General features: G+C 47.0%; 1 protein-coding gene across 3 annotated transcripts in view; it reads left to right on the top strand.

Annotated features, from left to right (window-relative positions):
* GART (phosphoribosylglycinamide formyltransferase, phosphoribosylglycinamide synthetase, phosphoribosylaminoimidazole synthetase) overlaps positions 1–9,391 on the top strand; it is a 70,715-nt gene extending 61,324 nt beyond the window's left edge. For all 3 annotated transcript variants that reach the window (XM_045002371.1, XM_045002372.1, XM_045002373.1), the window contains 2 exons: positions 4,751–4,866; positions 6,571–9,391. In XM_045002371.1, coding sequence (XP_044858306.1) covers positions 4,751–4,866; positions 6,571–6,768 — 314 coding nt within the window. In that variant the 3' untranslated portion in view covers positions 6,769–9,391. The remainder of the gene's footprint in view (positions 1–4,750; positions 4,867–6,570) is intronic.
* The last annotated feature ends 5,143 nt before the right edge of the window (positions 9,392–14,534 follow it).

The raw sequence follows: 14,534 nt of genomic DNA, 5'->3' as shown, positions 1-14,534 counted from the left end.
AAGTTTACAGAACTGCTCCCAACAGCCTCTCGCCAGGAGTTTTCGGCGCTGTTGGACGAAGGGAAAAAATCTTCCAGGTCCTCCATCCAGGCCGCTCTTGACTCCGCGGACTCGGGAGCAAGGACCCTGGCCTCAGGAGTGACTATGAGGCGCATCTCCTGGCTGCAGTCCTCCACCCTACCACCGGAGGTGCAGTACACGCTGCAGGACCTGCCTTTTGATACTCAGGGTCTGTTCTCGGAAAAAACTGATTCCCGGATCCAGACCCTGAAGGACGGTCGCATAGCCATCCGCACTCTCGGGATGCATACACCGGCAACACAGCGCAGGTCCTTCAGGCAGCAACCTTCCCAGCCTTTCACTCAGCCACGGTACCGTCCCTACAACAGCAGGCGGCCTGGCCAAAATCGCCGTCGACCATCCGGCAACAGACGCAACCAGGCCCAGGCCCCTTCCAAGGCCCCTCCAGGGTCCAAACAGGCCTTTTGATGGGACGCCCGAGGACGGCCCATCACTCTCCCTACCGGATCCTACCCTTTTGTTTTACAACCGCCTTTCCCTTTTCTTTTCGGCGTGGTCCCAAATAACAACGGACAACTGGGTGCTTCAAACAGTCCAGTCGGGATACCGCCTTCAGTTTGTTTCGCCCCCCCCCCCCTCCCACCCACCCTCCCTGTCCCTCTTCAGGGACCCCTCTCACGAGCAACTCCTCTTACAAGAGGTCCAGACTCTGTTGAGCGTGGGTGCCATAGAGGCAGTGCCTCAAGACAGGCGGGGCAGGGGATTCTATTCCCGATATTTTCTCATCCCCAAAGCGAAAGGAGGGCTACGTCCTATCCTGGACCTTCGAGAGCTGAACAAGTATCTGCTCAAGCCCAAGTTTCGCATGGTCACCCTGGGGACCATCATTCCCTCTCTGGATCCAGGAGACTGGTTTGCCGCCCTCGACATGAAGGACGCGTACTTCCATGTCGCGATCTACCCTCCTCATCGACGCTACCTACGCTTCGTGGTCAACAACGCACACTACCAGTTCGCAGTGTTACCATTCGGCCTATCCACCGCACCGAGGGTGTTTACCAAGTGCATGGCAGTGGTTGCCGCAGCCCTCCGCCGTCGTCAGATACACGTCTACCCGTATCTCGACGACTGGCTGGTTCGCGGAACGTCTCGGCAGCTGGTAATGGACCAGATGTCAGAAATCCTGTCTCTTTTTCAACGGCTCGGTCTTCTCATCAATGCCGAGAAGTCCTCCTTAATTCCGTCGCAGCGGGTGGAGTTCATTGGAGCGGTTCTCGACTCCAAGTTGGCCAGGGCCTGCCTACCGCGATCTCGGCACCAGATACTGGTCTCCCTCATTCGAGACCTCGTCACCTTTCCTACCACGACGGTGCGATCCTGCCTCCGCCTCCTGGGCCACATGGCATCCTGTACGTATGTCACCGCGTACGCGCGGCTCCACCTTCGCCCGTTCCAGTCCTGGCTAGCGTCGGTGTACCGCCCGCATCGAGTCCCTCAGCTGGTGGCTAGACCCAGACGTCGTGTGTGCGGGAGTCCCGTTTCACCCTCCTCGCCCGTCCGCCACTCTGACCACGGATGCCTCAGCGCTCGGCTGGGGGGCTCACCTGGGCGACCTTCACACCCAAGGTCTTTGGTCACCCCAAGAGCTCACTCTGCACATCAACATCCGCGAGCTGCAAGCGATCCGTTTGGCGTGTCACACCTTCCGCACCCGCCTGCAAGGCCGCTGCGTGACAGTGTTCACGGACAACACGACAGCAATGTTCTACGTGAACAAGCAGGGCGGAGCCCGCTCCTCCCTCCTCTGCAAGGAAGCGCTGCTCCTGTGGGACTTCTGCGTGACCCACTCGATTCACCTGGAAGCGTCCTTCCGGGAGTGCAGAACACGCTGGCCGACCATCTCAGCAGGTCGTTCCTCTCCCACAAGTGGTCCCTCCGCCCAGATGTCGTGCATACAATCTTCCGGAGGTGGGGGTTTCCCCAAATAGATCTATTTGCCTCCAAAGAGAACAGGAAGTGCCACCTGTTTTGCTCGTTCCAAGGTCACTCGACAGGCTCCCTGTCGGACGCCTTCCTTTACTCCTGGAAGGATCACCTCCTCTATGCCTTCCCTCCGTTCCCGCTTGTGCACCGAGTGCTACAGAAGCTTCGGAGGGACAAAGCCCACGTCATACTCGTAGCTCCGGCCTGGCCGAGGCAGCACTGGTACTCCCTGCTGCTCGAGCTCTCCGTTCGGGATCCCATCCCCCTTCCGTTATGGCCGGACCTCATCACGCAGGACTTCGGCAGACTCCACCATCCGAACCTGCGGTCCCTCCAACTTACAGCTTGGTACCTGCGTGGTTGACCCACGCAGAGAGGGACTGTTCGGCGGCAGTACAGCAAGTCCTGCTGGAGAGTAGAAAGCCTTCCACTCGCTCCACCTACCTTGCGAAATGGAAGCGATTCGCACTCTGGTGTGACCAACGAGGCCTCAATCCCTTTGTAGTCCCTGTCCCTACCATCCTGGACTACCTCTGGTACCTTAAGGAGCAAGGGCTTGCGGTCTCCTCCTTGAGAGTACACCTGGCAGCAGTGTCTGCCTTTCGTCCATCCGTGGAAGGTCGGTCCATCTTCTCCAACCAGATGGTTTCCCGCTTCCTTAAAGGCCTGGACCACTTGTACCCGCCGGTGCGGCGTCCTGCCCCGACCTGGGATTTGAACCTCATTCTGGCCAAGCTTATGGGACCGCCCTTCGAGCCTCTAGCCACGTGCTCTCTGCTCTACCTCTCCTGGAAGACGGCCTTCATCGTCGCAATTACATCAGCGAGACGAGTCTCTGAGCTCCGTGCTCTAACAGTTGGTCCACCATACACCGTCTTCCACGGAGACAAGGTGCAGCTTCGACCACACCCGGCCTTCCTCCCTAAGGTGGTGTCGGCCTTCCACCTCAACCAGGAGATCTTCCTCCCGGTCTTCTTCCCGAAGCCGCACGCCTCCCTTCGGGAGCAACAGCTTCACACCCTGGACGTCCGCAGGGCCCTTGCCTTTTACATCGAGCGGACGAAGCCCTTCCGGCGTTTGACCCAGCTGTTTGTAGCAGTCGCCGACCGCATGAAGGGCGAGCTGGTCTCCTCCCAGCGGATTTCCTCCTGGGTAACGGCATGTATTCGGATATGCTACGAGCTTGCTCGCGTGCCACCATGCCGCCTCACTGCTCACTCGACGAGAGCGCACGCCTCGTCGGCCGCCTTCCTGGCCCATGTCCCCGTCCAGGACATCTGTAGAGCGGCCACCTGGTCTTCTGTCCACACCTTCGCCTCCCACTACGCGTTGGTGCAGCAATCAAGAGACGATGCAGCCTTCGGCTCCGCAGTCTTACACTCTGCCACGTCTCACTCCGACCCCACCGCCTAGGTAAGGCTTGGGAATCACCTAACTGGAATGCATAGGAGCAATCACTCGAAGAAGAAAAGATGGTTACTCACCGTAGTAACTGTTCTTCGAGATGTGTTGCTCCTATCCATTCCAGACCCGCCCTCCTTCCCCACTGTCGGAGTAGCCGGCAAGAAGGAACTGAGGAGCGGACGGGCCGGCTGGGGTATATAACAGGCGCCATAGCGGCGCCACTCCAGGGGGCGCCCAGCCGGCCCGCCGGAGTTGCTAGGGTAAAAATGTTCCGAAGAGCTGTGCACGCGCGGCGCGCACACCTAACTGGAATGGATAGGAGCAACACATCTCGAAGAACAACAGTTACTACGGTGAGTAACCGTCTTTTCTGAATTGAGTGTCAGATCCTCAGCTGCTGTGAAATGCCATTACACCATACACTTCATTCTGGCCCAGGATTTCCAGTGCAGTTTGTCAGACAAAATAATAACTTGGAGGAGGAGGAAAGACCTTTTTGAGGAGCGGAGACGGCCTGATGGCTTAGCTGTAGCAATAGTATGTCTGTGATTAGCGTTCAACCCTATTCTGAGGCTAGCTAGTGACTAGAATGCTCACAGAGCATATGCAGTCACCTCTAGGAGAGAGGCCTAGTGCTGCTCAGTACTATAATGGGGACCCTGCTGACTGTTCATTAGGAGGAACCCCTCAGGAAAAGAGCATTATACTGACTTTTTTCAATAGAAGGGGAAAGCTGTGGTGTGTTTCTTCTTCTTGGAAGGGCAGAGGGATACTCCTGTGTAGGCAGCAGTTCTCTTCTGTTAAGACTGAACAGCCCTTAGTGGTTAGGAGACTAACCTAGGAAGAAATCTCACCACTTTCATGGAAGCTTGTGTGACCACCATGGGCCAATATTCCACCATGGGCCAATATTCTAAGTCACTAACTTGAGTGGGCATTAAGCACTATGAGCAATAGGAGTGTGTCTAGTCAGAAGAAGAGCAAGCCATGACACCGGGGAAGAGACCACCACCACAAAGAACAAGGAACTATAAACAAATGATAGTCATGGCAGAGATTCTTGGGAGAAGTGTACCACATATGTGCAGCAACAGATCCAGACTAACACGCTACCCCTCTGATACTTGACACATATGTGCAAATGTTTTATTGTTCCCAACCCTGATCAGCTGAAAATAGATGGGGTAGAATGTAGATTCCTGATGAGTTTTGGGCTGCTTTGTCATGGCATTATGAACATTTTGCATTCTGGTTAACGATGAGGCATTTACGTGATGTTTAAACTTGTGAAACGAGGGCTGAGAGCTAAGAGATAATGATGATTTCATTTATTCTTTTCTAGGAAAAATACTGAATATTCATCCATCTTTACTACCGTCTTTTAAAGGAGCAAATGCCCATAAATTGGTATTACAAGCTGGAGTCCGAATCAGTGGCTGTACTGTGCACTTTGTAGCTGTAAGTATGCCATTTCTAACAGAAATGAGCAGCTTTGAAAAATGTGCAGTGAATGATCATGGTTGGAATAATACCTGTGTCAAAATGATCTGTCTTTTCCTCTTCATTTGTAGAAATGTACAGTGAGCTGAATTCTTTAGAATGTTGTGCAGTGCGGGAATTGGAAATAAATACTATACTAGAATTCGGGCTTTATCTACACTTGCTTTTTTTCCGTGCCACTTCCTACCATTGGTAACAGTAGTGCTGCTCCACCAGTTGTCATATCAATGGGAGCGCTAGCACAAGCAATGCCTTGGTGATCAGCAGCATCTTTACCCACTACCATGTTTCCAACTCCTGTGTTTTTAATCATGAGCCTCACCCTGTATAGTGTTCTTAGAGTCCAGTTGCTGGAATCAAGGGAGGCCTGAGAATCTCAGCTTTCGTTAAAAATAAAAAATTGTTCCAGCTCTCATGCTTGCAGAGAAAAGCTTGAAACTATGGAGTGACTGTAACCTTAAAGGCTCACACCCCACCAGGCAAAGAAAAGAACCCTAACTGTATTCATTTTGTAAGTCATTTTTTTTTCTTTTAACGCTTGGAGTTGGCAATATTGCCACCACGTTGTCAAGACTTGCTTTGAGCAGTCTTAGGCCCAGCAACAGTCTTAAGCCCAGCTCTTGACCTCCTATAAGAAATTCAGAAGGCCTGGACACCTAATTTCCTGGTGCTGATATTTCTCTTTTGACACCACTTTTGTCAAAATTTTTGAATCATTCAACTAGCAGTGGTAGGTCTGCATGATACTAGGAGAGTCTATGGCTTTTGGAGGAGTTGGCTTCCACAGAAAACATTGCTCAGCTGGACCCCGTTAAAATGACTCAGTTCTCTCTTGACAATAAACTGAAAGATTTATTTACAAAGTTAACCTCTCCCTCCCTGGTATTTTAGACATGTGTTATGAACTCCATAGGGTTGATGAGCCTTGACTTCTCACCATTTGTGGAAAACGCATGTGCACAATTAAATTAGTTTAGAAGCAAGATTTTTTTTCCTCTCATTTACTTATCAGGATTGAAAGTAGCAGGACGCAGCTCCCTCATTAAATGCTTGAAATCATCCTCCCACTCCTATAGCTGCTTAAGAAATCCATTTTCTTACTCTTGCCAGCACTGTGGCATGTGAGGAGGCAAGGAGTTCGGTTCTTCTAGACATAGATGTGGTTCTGTCCCTCCATAGTATGTCATTGTGGCATTTCCACAAGTGAAGAGAATTCATAGACAGCAGGGAACATTACTGATCATGTGGGAAATAGATAATTTAGAGGTGAAAAGATCTTTTGGCTCACTTAATCCATCTCCTTGTCAATGCAAGATAATTCTCTGTTGTAAATATACCTACATTTTGTCTAGTCCAGCTTTATATGGCTTAAGTGCCATGGCTTTCACTGCTTTCTGTGGGACGCTATTCCTCAACCTCACAGAAATGTCACAAGTGTTCTCATGGCATTCACCCTGGCCTACGTGCTTCCATTCTTGGAAACAGACTCACATCAATTCCCTGCAGACCAAGATGACCCAACTGTATTTTCTGCACTCCTCACGTCACAGGAAATATGTATAAGTGGTACCTAAGGTAACCAGAGCAAATAACTGTCCTACTGTTGGGCGTTTTCTTTCCCCCCTCTTTCAGTTTACAGTATTCTGGATTTTCTTTTTTCAGGAGGAAGTTGATGCCGGAGCTATAATTTTTCAAGAGGCAGTTCCTGTGAAGATTGGAGACACAGAGGAGACCTTGTCAGAAAGAGTAAAAGAAGCAGAGCACAGAGCCTTCCCTGCTGCCTTGGAACTGGTGGCCAGTAAGGCAGCATGCCTAGGAGAAAATGGCAAGATCTTTTGGAATTTAGAACAGCGGAATTGAGAAAACTCTTGGCTGTAGTGATGGACCAACAACAATAATCCAGAGGGCAGAATTTAGCAATCACACAGTTACTTTTATTCTGTTCATAGAGTGTTTTTTAGTGTAACATTTCCCATGGCATTCCAGCAGGATCTCCAAATTCCCTCTAGTGCTATTGCTCCAAAGTAAAGGCAGAGAGAGCCAAAAATGGGAAGGGACAGGGATTTTAATTTTTTTTTTTTTTTTTTTAGAATACCATGGTGGTAACTGATCAACATTGCTCTGGCCACACCAGAAGGAAGGAAGTGGCCCTCATAACAAAATCTTTCTTTAAAGAAAATGTTGAAGTGGATTTTGCTCCTGCAAATTGTGTTTTTCATGGAGTATCGTACCTGGTCTGGACTCACAGTATCAAGTAACTCCAGAGGTGTAACCTGTGATCCAGCAGATGCTGTACAGAATAAAACTCCTGCTGAATACTTACCTGTGGGTAAGTGGGTCTGGCTTTAGGGACCTCATTTCACACCTGTAGTCCACTAGAGGTTAAGCAAGTTTAGAGTCAGAGGGTTACAACCTCCTCCCCACAGTGTAGAATTGGGAATGAGATGCTTTCCAATGCTCATAATCCTGTGTGAAATTCTTTACCAGTGCTGTCATAGCTAGATTCAGGAATTCTGGAAGCGTCTGTTTAAGCTAGAATAATATTGATTTATTTATTTTTAATTCTCTCTACCTACCCCTCTTCCCCTCCAAAATCGTTTGTCATTCTCAGAAGCATATTTGAGTGTTTTTATTATGGCTGAACTCTTATCTCTGAACAAGTCCCTCATTTTCTTTTTATGTTTTTAGCAGCTGCAAACGTTAGTCACTATACAGTTTACTCAAATCTATTTTCCCCCACAAGCTAGAGGCACCTTCCTTCAGTTGCTCCTACATAGTTTTAAAACAAAACAAATCAGAAACCTCCTGTCACTAATACACTAAGTGACACCAAATGTTGGTTGCCAGCCTGTGTATTGACATTCTTTCTGCGTTAGAACAATTTCAACTGCTCAGTTATTTCAAATCCAATTCTAATAAAGTTGAGAAAAAGCAACGTTAAAGGGACGTCATTTAAATATTTTCCTTAGATTCTTTTGCTTTCATTAAGGGCAGAAATGATTTTTAAAAATTCTGTGTTTAGAAGGGAACACTATTGTTTCAGATGTGGATACACAATGGTAGGCAGAGTAAGTGGATATGCAGCAAGTCTCCAACTGACAATGGTTTTAAGTCCATCTTAAGGGTGATGGACATTCTGCCTAAATATGCCTAGGCCTTAGGCTTAAAAAGCAAGACAAGTGGTAAAGTTTCTAAAGACCTTTCAAACTATTGTTGATGATGGGCACATTCTCCCAAAACTACAGCCTGAGCCAGGGAAAGAACTTATAAACAATTTGTGAAAGCAGCATACGACTGATCCTTTGGTTAGTAATAATGATATAAAAATGGGGATGGCAGAATGATTTAACAGAACTTTACAAGGGAGGATATTTACAGCCCACCTCTCCTCTCTATATAGTGATGTTAATGGAGCTTATACAGCATTACAGCCAAAGCATTCACAGAATTATCAGTACTAGACCTGGGGAGGTTAATCATGCAGATGCAGGCACTGTGGAGACAGTTTTTAAAATAAAGCAGTCTGGGTCTCCTTTCAGAAACAGGCCACATGAGGCCATATAAAGCCAGAAGGATTGAAAAAGGTTATCAACAGATGTTTACTGATGAAATATTCATAGGGGATGAAGCCTTAATCAAGGGACGGAGGCCTGTATAGGGGTTTAAGATTACAAGGACAAGACCAATTATTTTCGGTCTCAAGAATTACCAAAAAAGTTAAACCTGAACAAGACAGATTTTACAGGGTTGAAAAAGTTCTAGTTGGGAAGGGGGAGGGAAAAGGGTTTCTGGTGAAATAGTTGGGTCAGCCCCCTAAATTTAAGAGGTGGGTGGAAACCTCATCTCACCTCTCCGACCTTCTAGATGTACAAGGAGAAAAGAAAAGAGCTGTGGTGACTTTTACATCAACCCAGTGATGCCAGTTTGGGATTTTTCCACAAAACCCTAGTTTGAATTTATACAGTTTTAACTATCTACCAGGGGTCTGGCAGGTGGGGTTAGAGGAAATGCAATCTGAAACAGCATCACCAAACAAGCCTTTTGAAATCACCTTTGGGGGCTAAGAAAGGGCATTTCTTCCTACAATGAGGCTATTAATCATCCATACTTGAATTGGTGGATTATATGAACAAAGCTAGGGCTAGCCAAGCTGAACAGCCAGAAGTGCTCATGAGCTACGATCATAGGGGTAGAAAAGTTAGACTTAAATCTCTTGATGGGGCTTATGCATTTTCTAGCATTGTGGAACTAGCCTAGAGTTTAGAGGAGTTGTTCCCTGGTCCTAATGTAAAAATAATAATCCCATTTTCATCTGACATTAGAGGAGGGTTGTAGTCATCCTGCAATTCACTGTGACTATCGTAGCACATCTTACCCTTATCTAGACCTGCTGGTTGCTCCCTCAATGGCAGATGGTGTTCATCCATTTTTTATAAAGAGCTTTCATGTCCTTTGCACGCCAGAGAATAAAGGCACGCTGGTATCTGTTTCTTCTGTTTCTCCCCCCGCCTCCCTACACACTTGTATTTATGTCTTCAGCCTAATGATCAACACCATTTAAGTTAATATTCCTTAACTGTTTAAACTGCATGTTTACAGAAACACACTGTCACAGAGTCTGCACAGGTCCCCTCCCTCTTGTGCTCTGTGCTTAGGCTGGTCAAAGAAAAGGGTCCCAATGCCTCTCTCTGGTCTTTCACCCGTCTCTCTTTATTTACAGTACTTAGTGCAATCCCGATTCGCCCAACACCGATCCCCACACTGACCCTTCCCTGGGTCGTCTTGCCTTTGAGGCCTCCTGCAGCCAGTAGAGACACAGCTGCAGTCCCCCTGGGTAGCCTGCCACTGAGCCTTTCCCTGGGCTTATATCTCCTCCCAGGCACCAGCCCAGCTGGTTCCACTTGACTAGGCTGATTCTCCTGAGCCTGCAGCTGAGCTCCTTGCTGAGTGTCTGGGCCCCCAGCTGCTTTGCTGAGAAGCAGGGAGAGGGGAGCCACCCCTTTAGCAGGGCATCCGAGGGGTTTATCCCTCTGCCCTGCCACACACACCTACAGCCTGTTTAAAAACAATATAAAACATATGCACAGTTAAAATGGAATTTTACCTTGCCCTGGTGAATTACAGCTTGAAGTTGCTGTTTCTCTACTAAATGGATCACACTACAATAAAGTGTGTGTGTGTTTATATATACACGCAGCGCTAGAGATCAGATACATTCAGAATTATACACTATACCTCTCACAGTCCAGCAGCCATTCCGACCAAGATGCTTTCTGGTGTAAGGAGACAGTCTCCAATAAATAAGACTTAGCCCCAGGCACCTGTTTGTTTCAATCTAACTTTAACATCTGTACTTAGCATGTTGTTTTGATACTTCAGTGTTTAATATGTACTTGATTAGGGTACATGATGAATTTATGCACCCCCACAGCTGTGGGTGAAAAACTGTCTACACAACAGGGCTCCTCTGGGGTTTTATTTTCCTGTTTCTAATTGAAATAGAGCATTACAGGACCGTACATTAGTAAACAGTAAACTGTCATGCACGGCAACCTTGACTATTACTGTATCCCCCTTCCTACTGACTTTGAAGCTGACAAAATGTGTCTTAGAGTGTATTTTAGGTGTGGGTGGTTTTGTTTGTGTGTTTTCTTGGTGAGCAAATTTTGTTTTAAAAAAAAAACAAATCAGAAACACAACAGATCTTACATGCTCATGATGTCACACAGGCTCAATTAGCACTATCACTGCAGCCATATGCCCCATTTCAGCTTCACTTTCAAACACCCTGTCTCAGGGCTGGGCAAAAACAATTTTGGCCTAATCTGTCCATATCCACAGATCTATGCTGTCCAGATTCTGGGGCTCTCTAGAAAGTCACTGCTCAGCTGTTGAGAGAACCCCCCTCAGCCCACCCACCCAGGTGAGGCTCTATATTAGATTTACATAGGTGCACTCAGTTCCTATCCACATTACCCTCCTCAGCCCTTTCAACATTTTCTATTCTAGTTACCTGCAACTTGGCTCTGTGACTCAAATCGTTCGGCAGAGATGCCTGAGCCTTGTACAACATGTCCTGCCCCCCTCCAATGGTTAAAACAGCAGCCAACCCCCAACATTTTTGGGCCTGCTCTGGGTTCACAGGCTCTAACTTGAGCATGAGGCAGGGGTGCTGGAACAATCTGCATAGAGTGGGTGCTCAGAGCCATTGAACCAAAGTGTAAACCCTGTATGATAGAAACACTTCAAGTCAGGAGGTGCTGCAGCACCCCTAGTTCCAGCACATATAGCGTGAGGCTGCCTGTTAGGTCTTCAGGTTGCATTCTGGAATCTCCAATGGCAGCTGGGCCAGAGGGCTCCCCTTGACTTCCCCCTCCTCTACCACTGGAGCTAAAGTAAATAGGTCTTGTGGGAGTAGAACTGAGCTTTTTAAACAAGATGGCCTCCTTCACATCTCAAGGGCTTCTAGGATACTGCTACCAACTAGCCAATGGTTAAGCACTAGAGGACAAACTTCCCACTTTGTTGCACTCTAATTCGTCAGGGCTTAGAGGTCTCACCTCCCACAACCTCCAATTGACACTCACACCAGAGGGCCTACAGGACCAATTGGTGGAGAGGCACATGGACAGGCCACAAAGGGTCTGGCTTAACCCAGGAAGTAAAAACAAAACACCTTGGTGCATGCCCACGGGGTGGGAATCAAGAGACATGCAGAGTAGGGTTTCCAGCTCCATCTCACTATTGATCAGTCAAGGAGAGAGGAGGAGTTGCCACTCGAAGACTCACCTGCAGCTCACATTCTGTAAGAGCGCACATGCAGTTTGACAGTAGATACTAAGACTATTCTAACATAGCAGAAAATAATAGGTGAAATTCACCCATGCTACACGTGCAATCTATAGGTATCAGAGGGTCCAGGATTCAGTTCCCTGTTCTGCCACAGAGTCCTTTTTAGGGAGAGCAGATGTCCTGATTTTACAGGGACAGTCCCGATTTTGGGGGCTTTTTCTTATATAGGCACCTATGACCCCCTACCTGCTGTCCTGATTTTTCACACTTGCTGTCTGGTCACCCTAGTCCTTTTTGATCTTGGGCAAGTCACTTGAGGCCAGATTTACAAAGGTATTTAGGTGCCTAAAGAAGCAGACAGCCTTTCAATGGGAATTAGGTGCTTAACTAGCTTTAAACGTCTGGCAATGCGTGCCTCAGTTCTCCATCTGTACAAAGTGGGCATTATACCTCACAGGGGTGATATGAAGAAAAATAAGTTAAAGACTGAGTTTCTTGGATACAATGGCAAGGGCGGGACAGAGAAGTATCTGAGATACATAAATAAGAAGAGTAAGGCTCCAGTTATAACTGTGTTAGATTTGAATATGTTCGAACAAGATTATACAATTCAAAACAATATACAGGACAATATCACTATACAGCTACAGTACCATAAGAGAACAGAAGCAACAATCATGTGCGTTTATCCTGTATCTATCAAAAGCATTTGCCAGCTGTCCTCAGCATAATCTGGGAGAAAGGAAAGGGCTAACATGAAAACAGAAGTTCACTGTTGTAATCATAACAATAAAACTCCATCATTTGCTATATCGAAGTCATAAATGTCTTGTATATTAAAGGTAGACAAGAAGTAACAGTAGGGAATACGGTAGTTTTCTTTATCTTCTCCAACTACCAACTCTACATTCACCACAGTACAAGCATGAATACAAAACTTGAACGAAATACCGCCCCCTCGTAATGTAAATTATAATGGAGTTTGCCACAGGCTTTGGAATATCTCACTGGAGCCAAGAGCCTGACCTAAGATAGGCCCCTAAAAGTACAGAACATGAAACTCAATTCCAAAACAAAAGTGTTTATTCATTGAACCTTAGGGGATATAAATGTCCATGATCTGATCTAATCAATCAATCAGTGGCTCCTTCATCAGAAAGCTCAATTCTAGCTGTTTCTTTTTCCAACTACTCCAATAATTTCTTGGCTGACTTGCCTCCCCACTGATTTATTTTACTTGCACATGGCCCTTTACTCTGACAGAGTTAAAATAAGCCTCCTACTTGGGCAAAGTGTTTAGTTAAAGGAAGAAGCCCATACTGCCCAGCCTGTCACTGGCTTGACATTGTGAAAATGGAGATTCAGCTTCCATTGCAAATCAAGTCTGGTGACTCCTTTGTCACTAAAATGGTTACTTACCTGAACAGTGCCTGATGTTCTTCAAGATGTGTGGTGCACAAATGCAGTCCACTGTAGACAGATGAGTGTACTAGGCACACCTACAATTCCTGAAGTAGCAGGGAAGGTGAGAGGAGTGTGGAATGTATATTTGACCAAACACATCTAGAAGAATAGGTACAAAGCATTGTACAGGTAAGTAATCATTTTTAACTCCTTTGAGTGGCTGTGCACATACTCATTCCACCGCAAGTGATTCACCAGCACTTTCCTTACAGATGGTGGAACTTCAGACTACTTGGAGATGGCCAAAGTTGGCATTGTCTCAGAAAGCCTAAGTAATGGCACAGTGTGTGGAGAAAGTATATACAGCGATGACCACGTTGCTGCTTTGCAAGTGACCACCACAGGAATGTTGCTCCAAAAAGGCTAGCCAAGTGGAATGAGCCTTAGTGGAGCGGACTGTTATCCTCAGTAGAGGCGAGACCTTCACTAGATCGTAGCAAAGCTTGATGCAGTCAGAAATCCAATGTGAAATTTGCAGGACTGTAACAGGTAACCCTTTAATCCTCTCAGCATACGCTACACAAAGTCTAAGACAGGATCCGAAAGACTTTTTGCAGTCCAGGTAAAGTGTCAGAGCTCTCCGAACATCCAAGGAATTAAGCTTTTCTTTAACCTTGGTAGAATGAGATTTTGAAAAGAACACTGGAAGATGAATGATCGAGTTGAGGTGGAATGCAGAGACTGCCTTAGGCAAAATCTTAAAGTGTGGCCAAAGCAAGGCTTTGTTTTTGTGAAATACTGTGAAAACAGGGCCCGCTAGAAGTGCCGGGGGCTTTGACACCCTCTTTGCAGGGATAATTTCTACCAGAAAGACTATTTTCATTGATGGCAGTGGCAAGGATGTTGTACTTGTTGCCAAGGGCTCAAAAAGGTGGAACCCATCGAACAAGATAATACCAAATTCAGGTCCCGTAAAGCTACCGAATCAGACATAGAGTAACCCATGGATAAGGATTACTAAGTAAATCAGTCAATCTAGAAACCAATGGGGTAATGAAATGCTGTTACCAAAGTGTTGTAATTACTGTGGGAATACAGGGAAGCAGGACTATGCTTAAACTGTTCCAAATGAGAGGAGTCACCTTCAGCTGAAAGAGTGTTGTTAAGCCAGGGGGTTGAACGCCAGAGCCCTGTGAAAGTAAGAGGGGTGGAGATAGGAATCCCCAGCCAGGAGGCTACACACCCTCATCAAGGGCCCTCCCTAGCCTGATTTAAGCTGTTCCTCCCTTCTGTTCAAATAATAGAGCTAAATAGGCTTCATTAGGAGCCTCTTTGTTACGTTAAATACCCAATCAGAGCTGAAATCAGTTGTGGTAGGACTATGTTTCTGCCTGCTAAGAGCTAAAAATCACTCAGAGCTGAAATCACTT

The sequence above is a fragment of the Mauremys mutica genome, chromosome 1 (genome assembly GCF_020497125.1).
Source record: "Mauremys mutica isolate MM-2020 ecotype Southern chromosome 1, ASM2049712v1, whole genome shotgun sequence".
NCBI lineage: Eukaryota > Metazoa > Chordata > Testudines > Geoemydidae > Mauremys > Mauremys mutica.
This window is presented reverse-complemented; position numbering and strand designations above follow the sequence as displayed.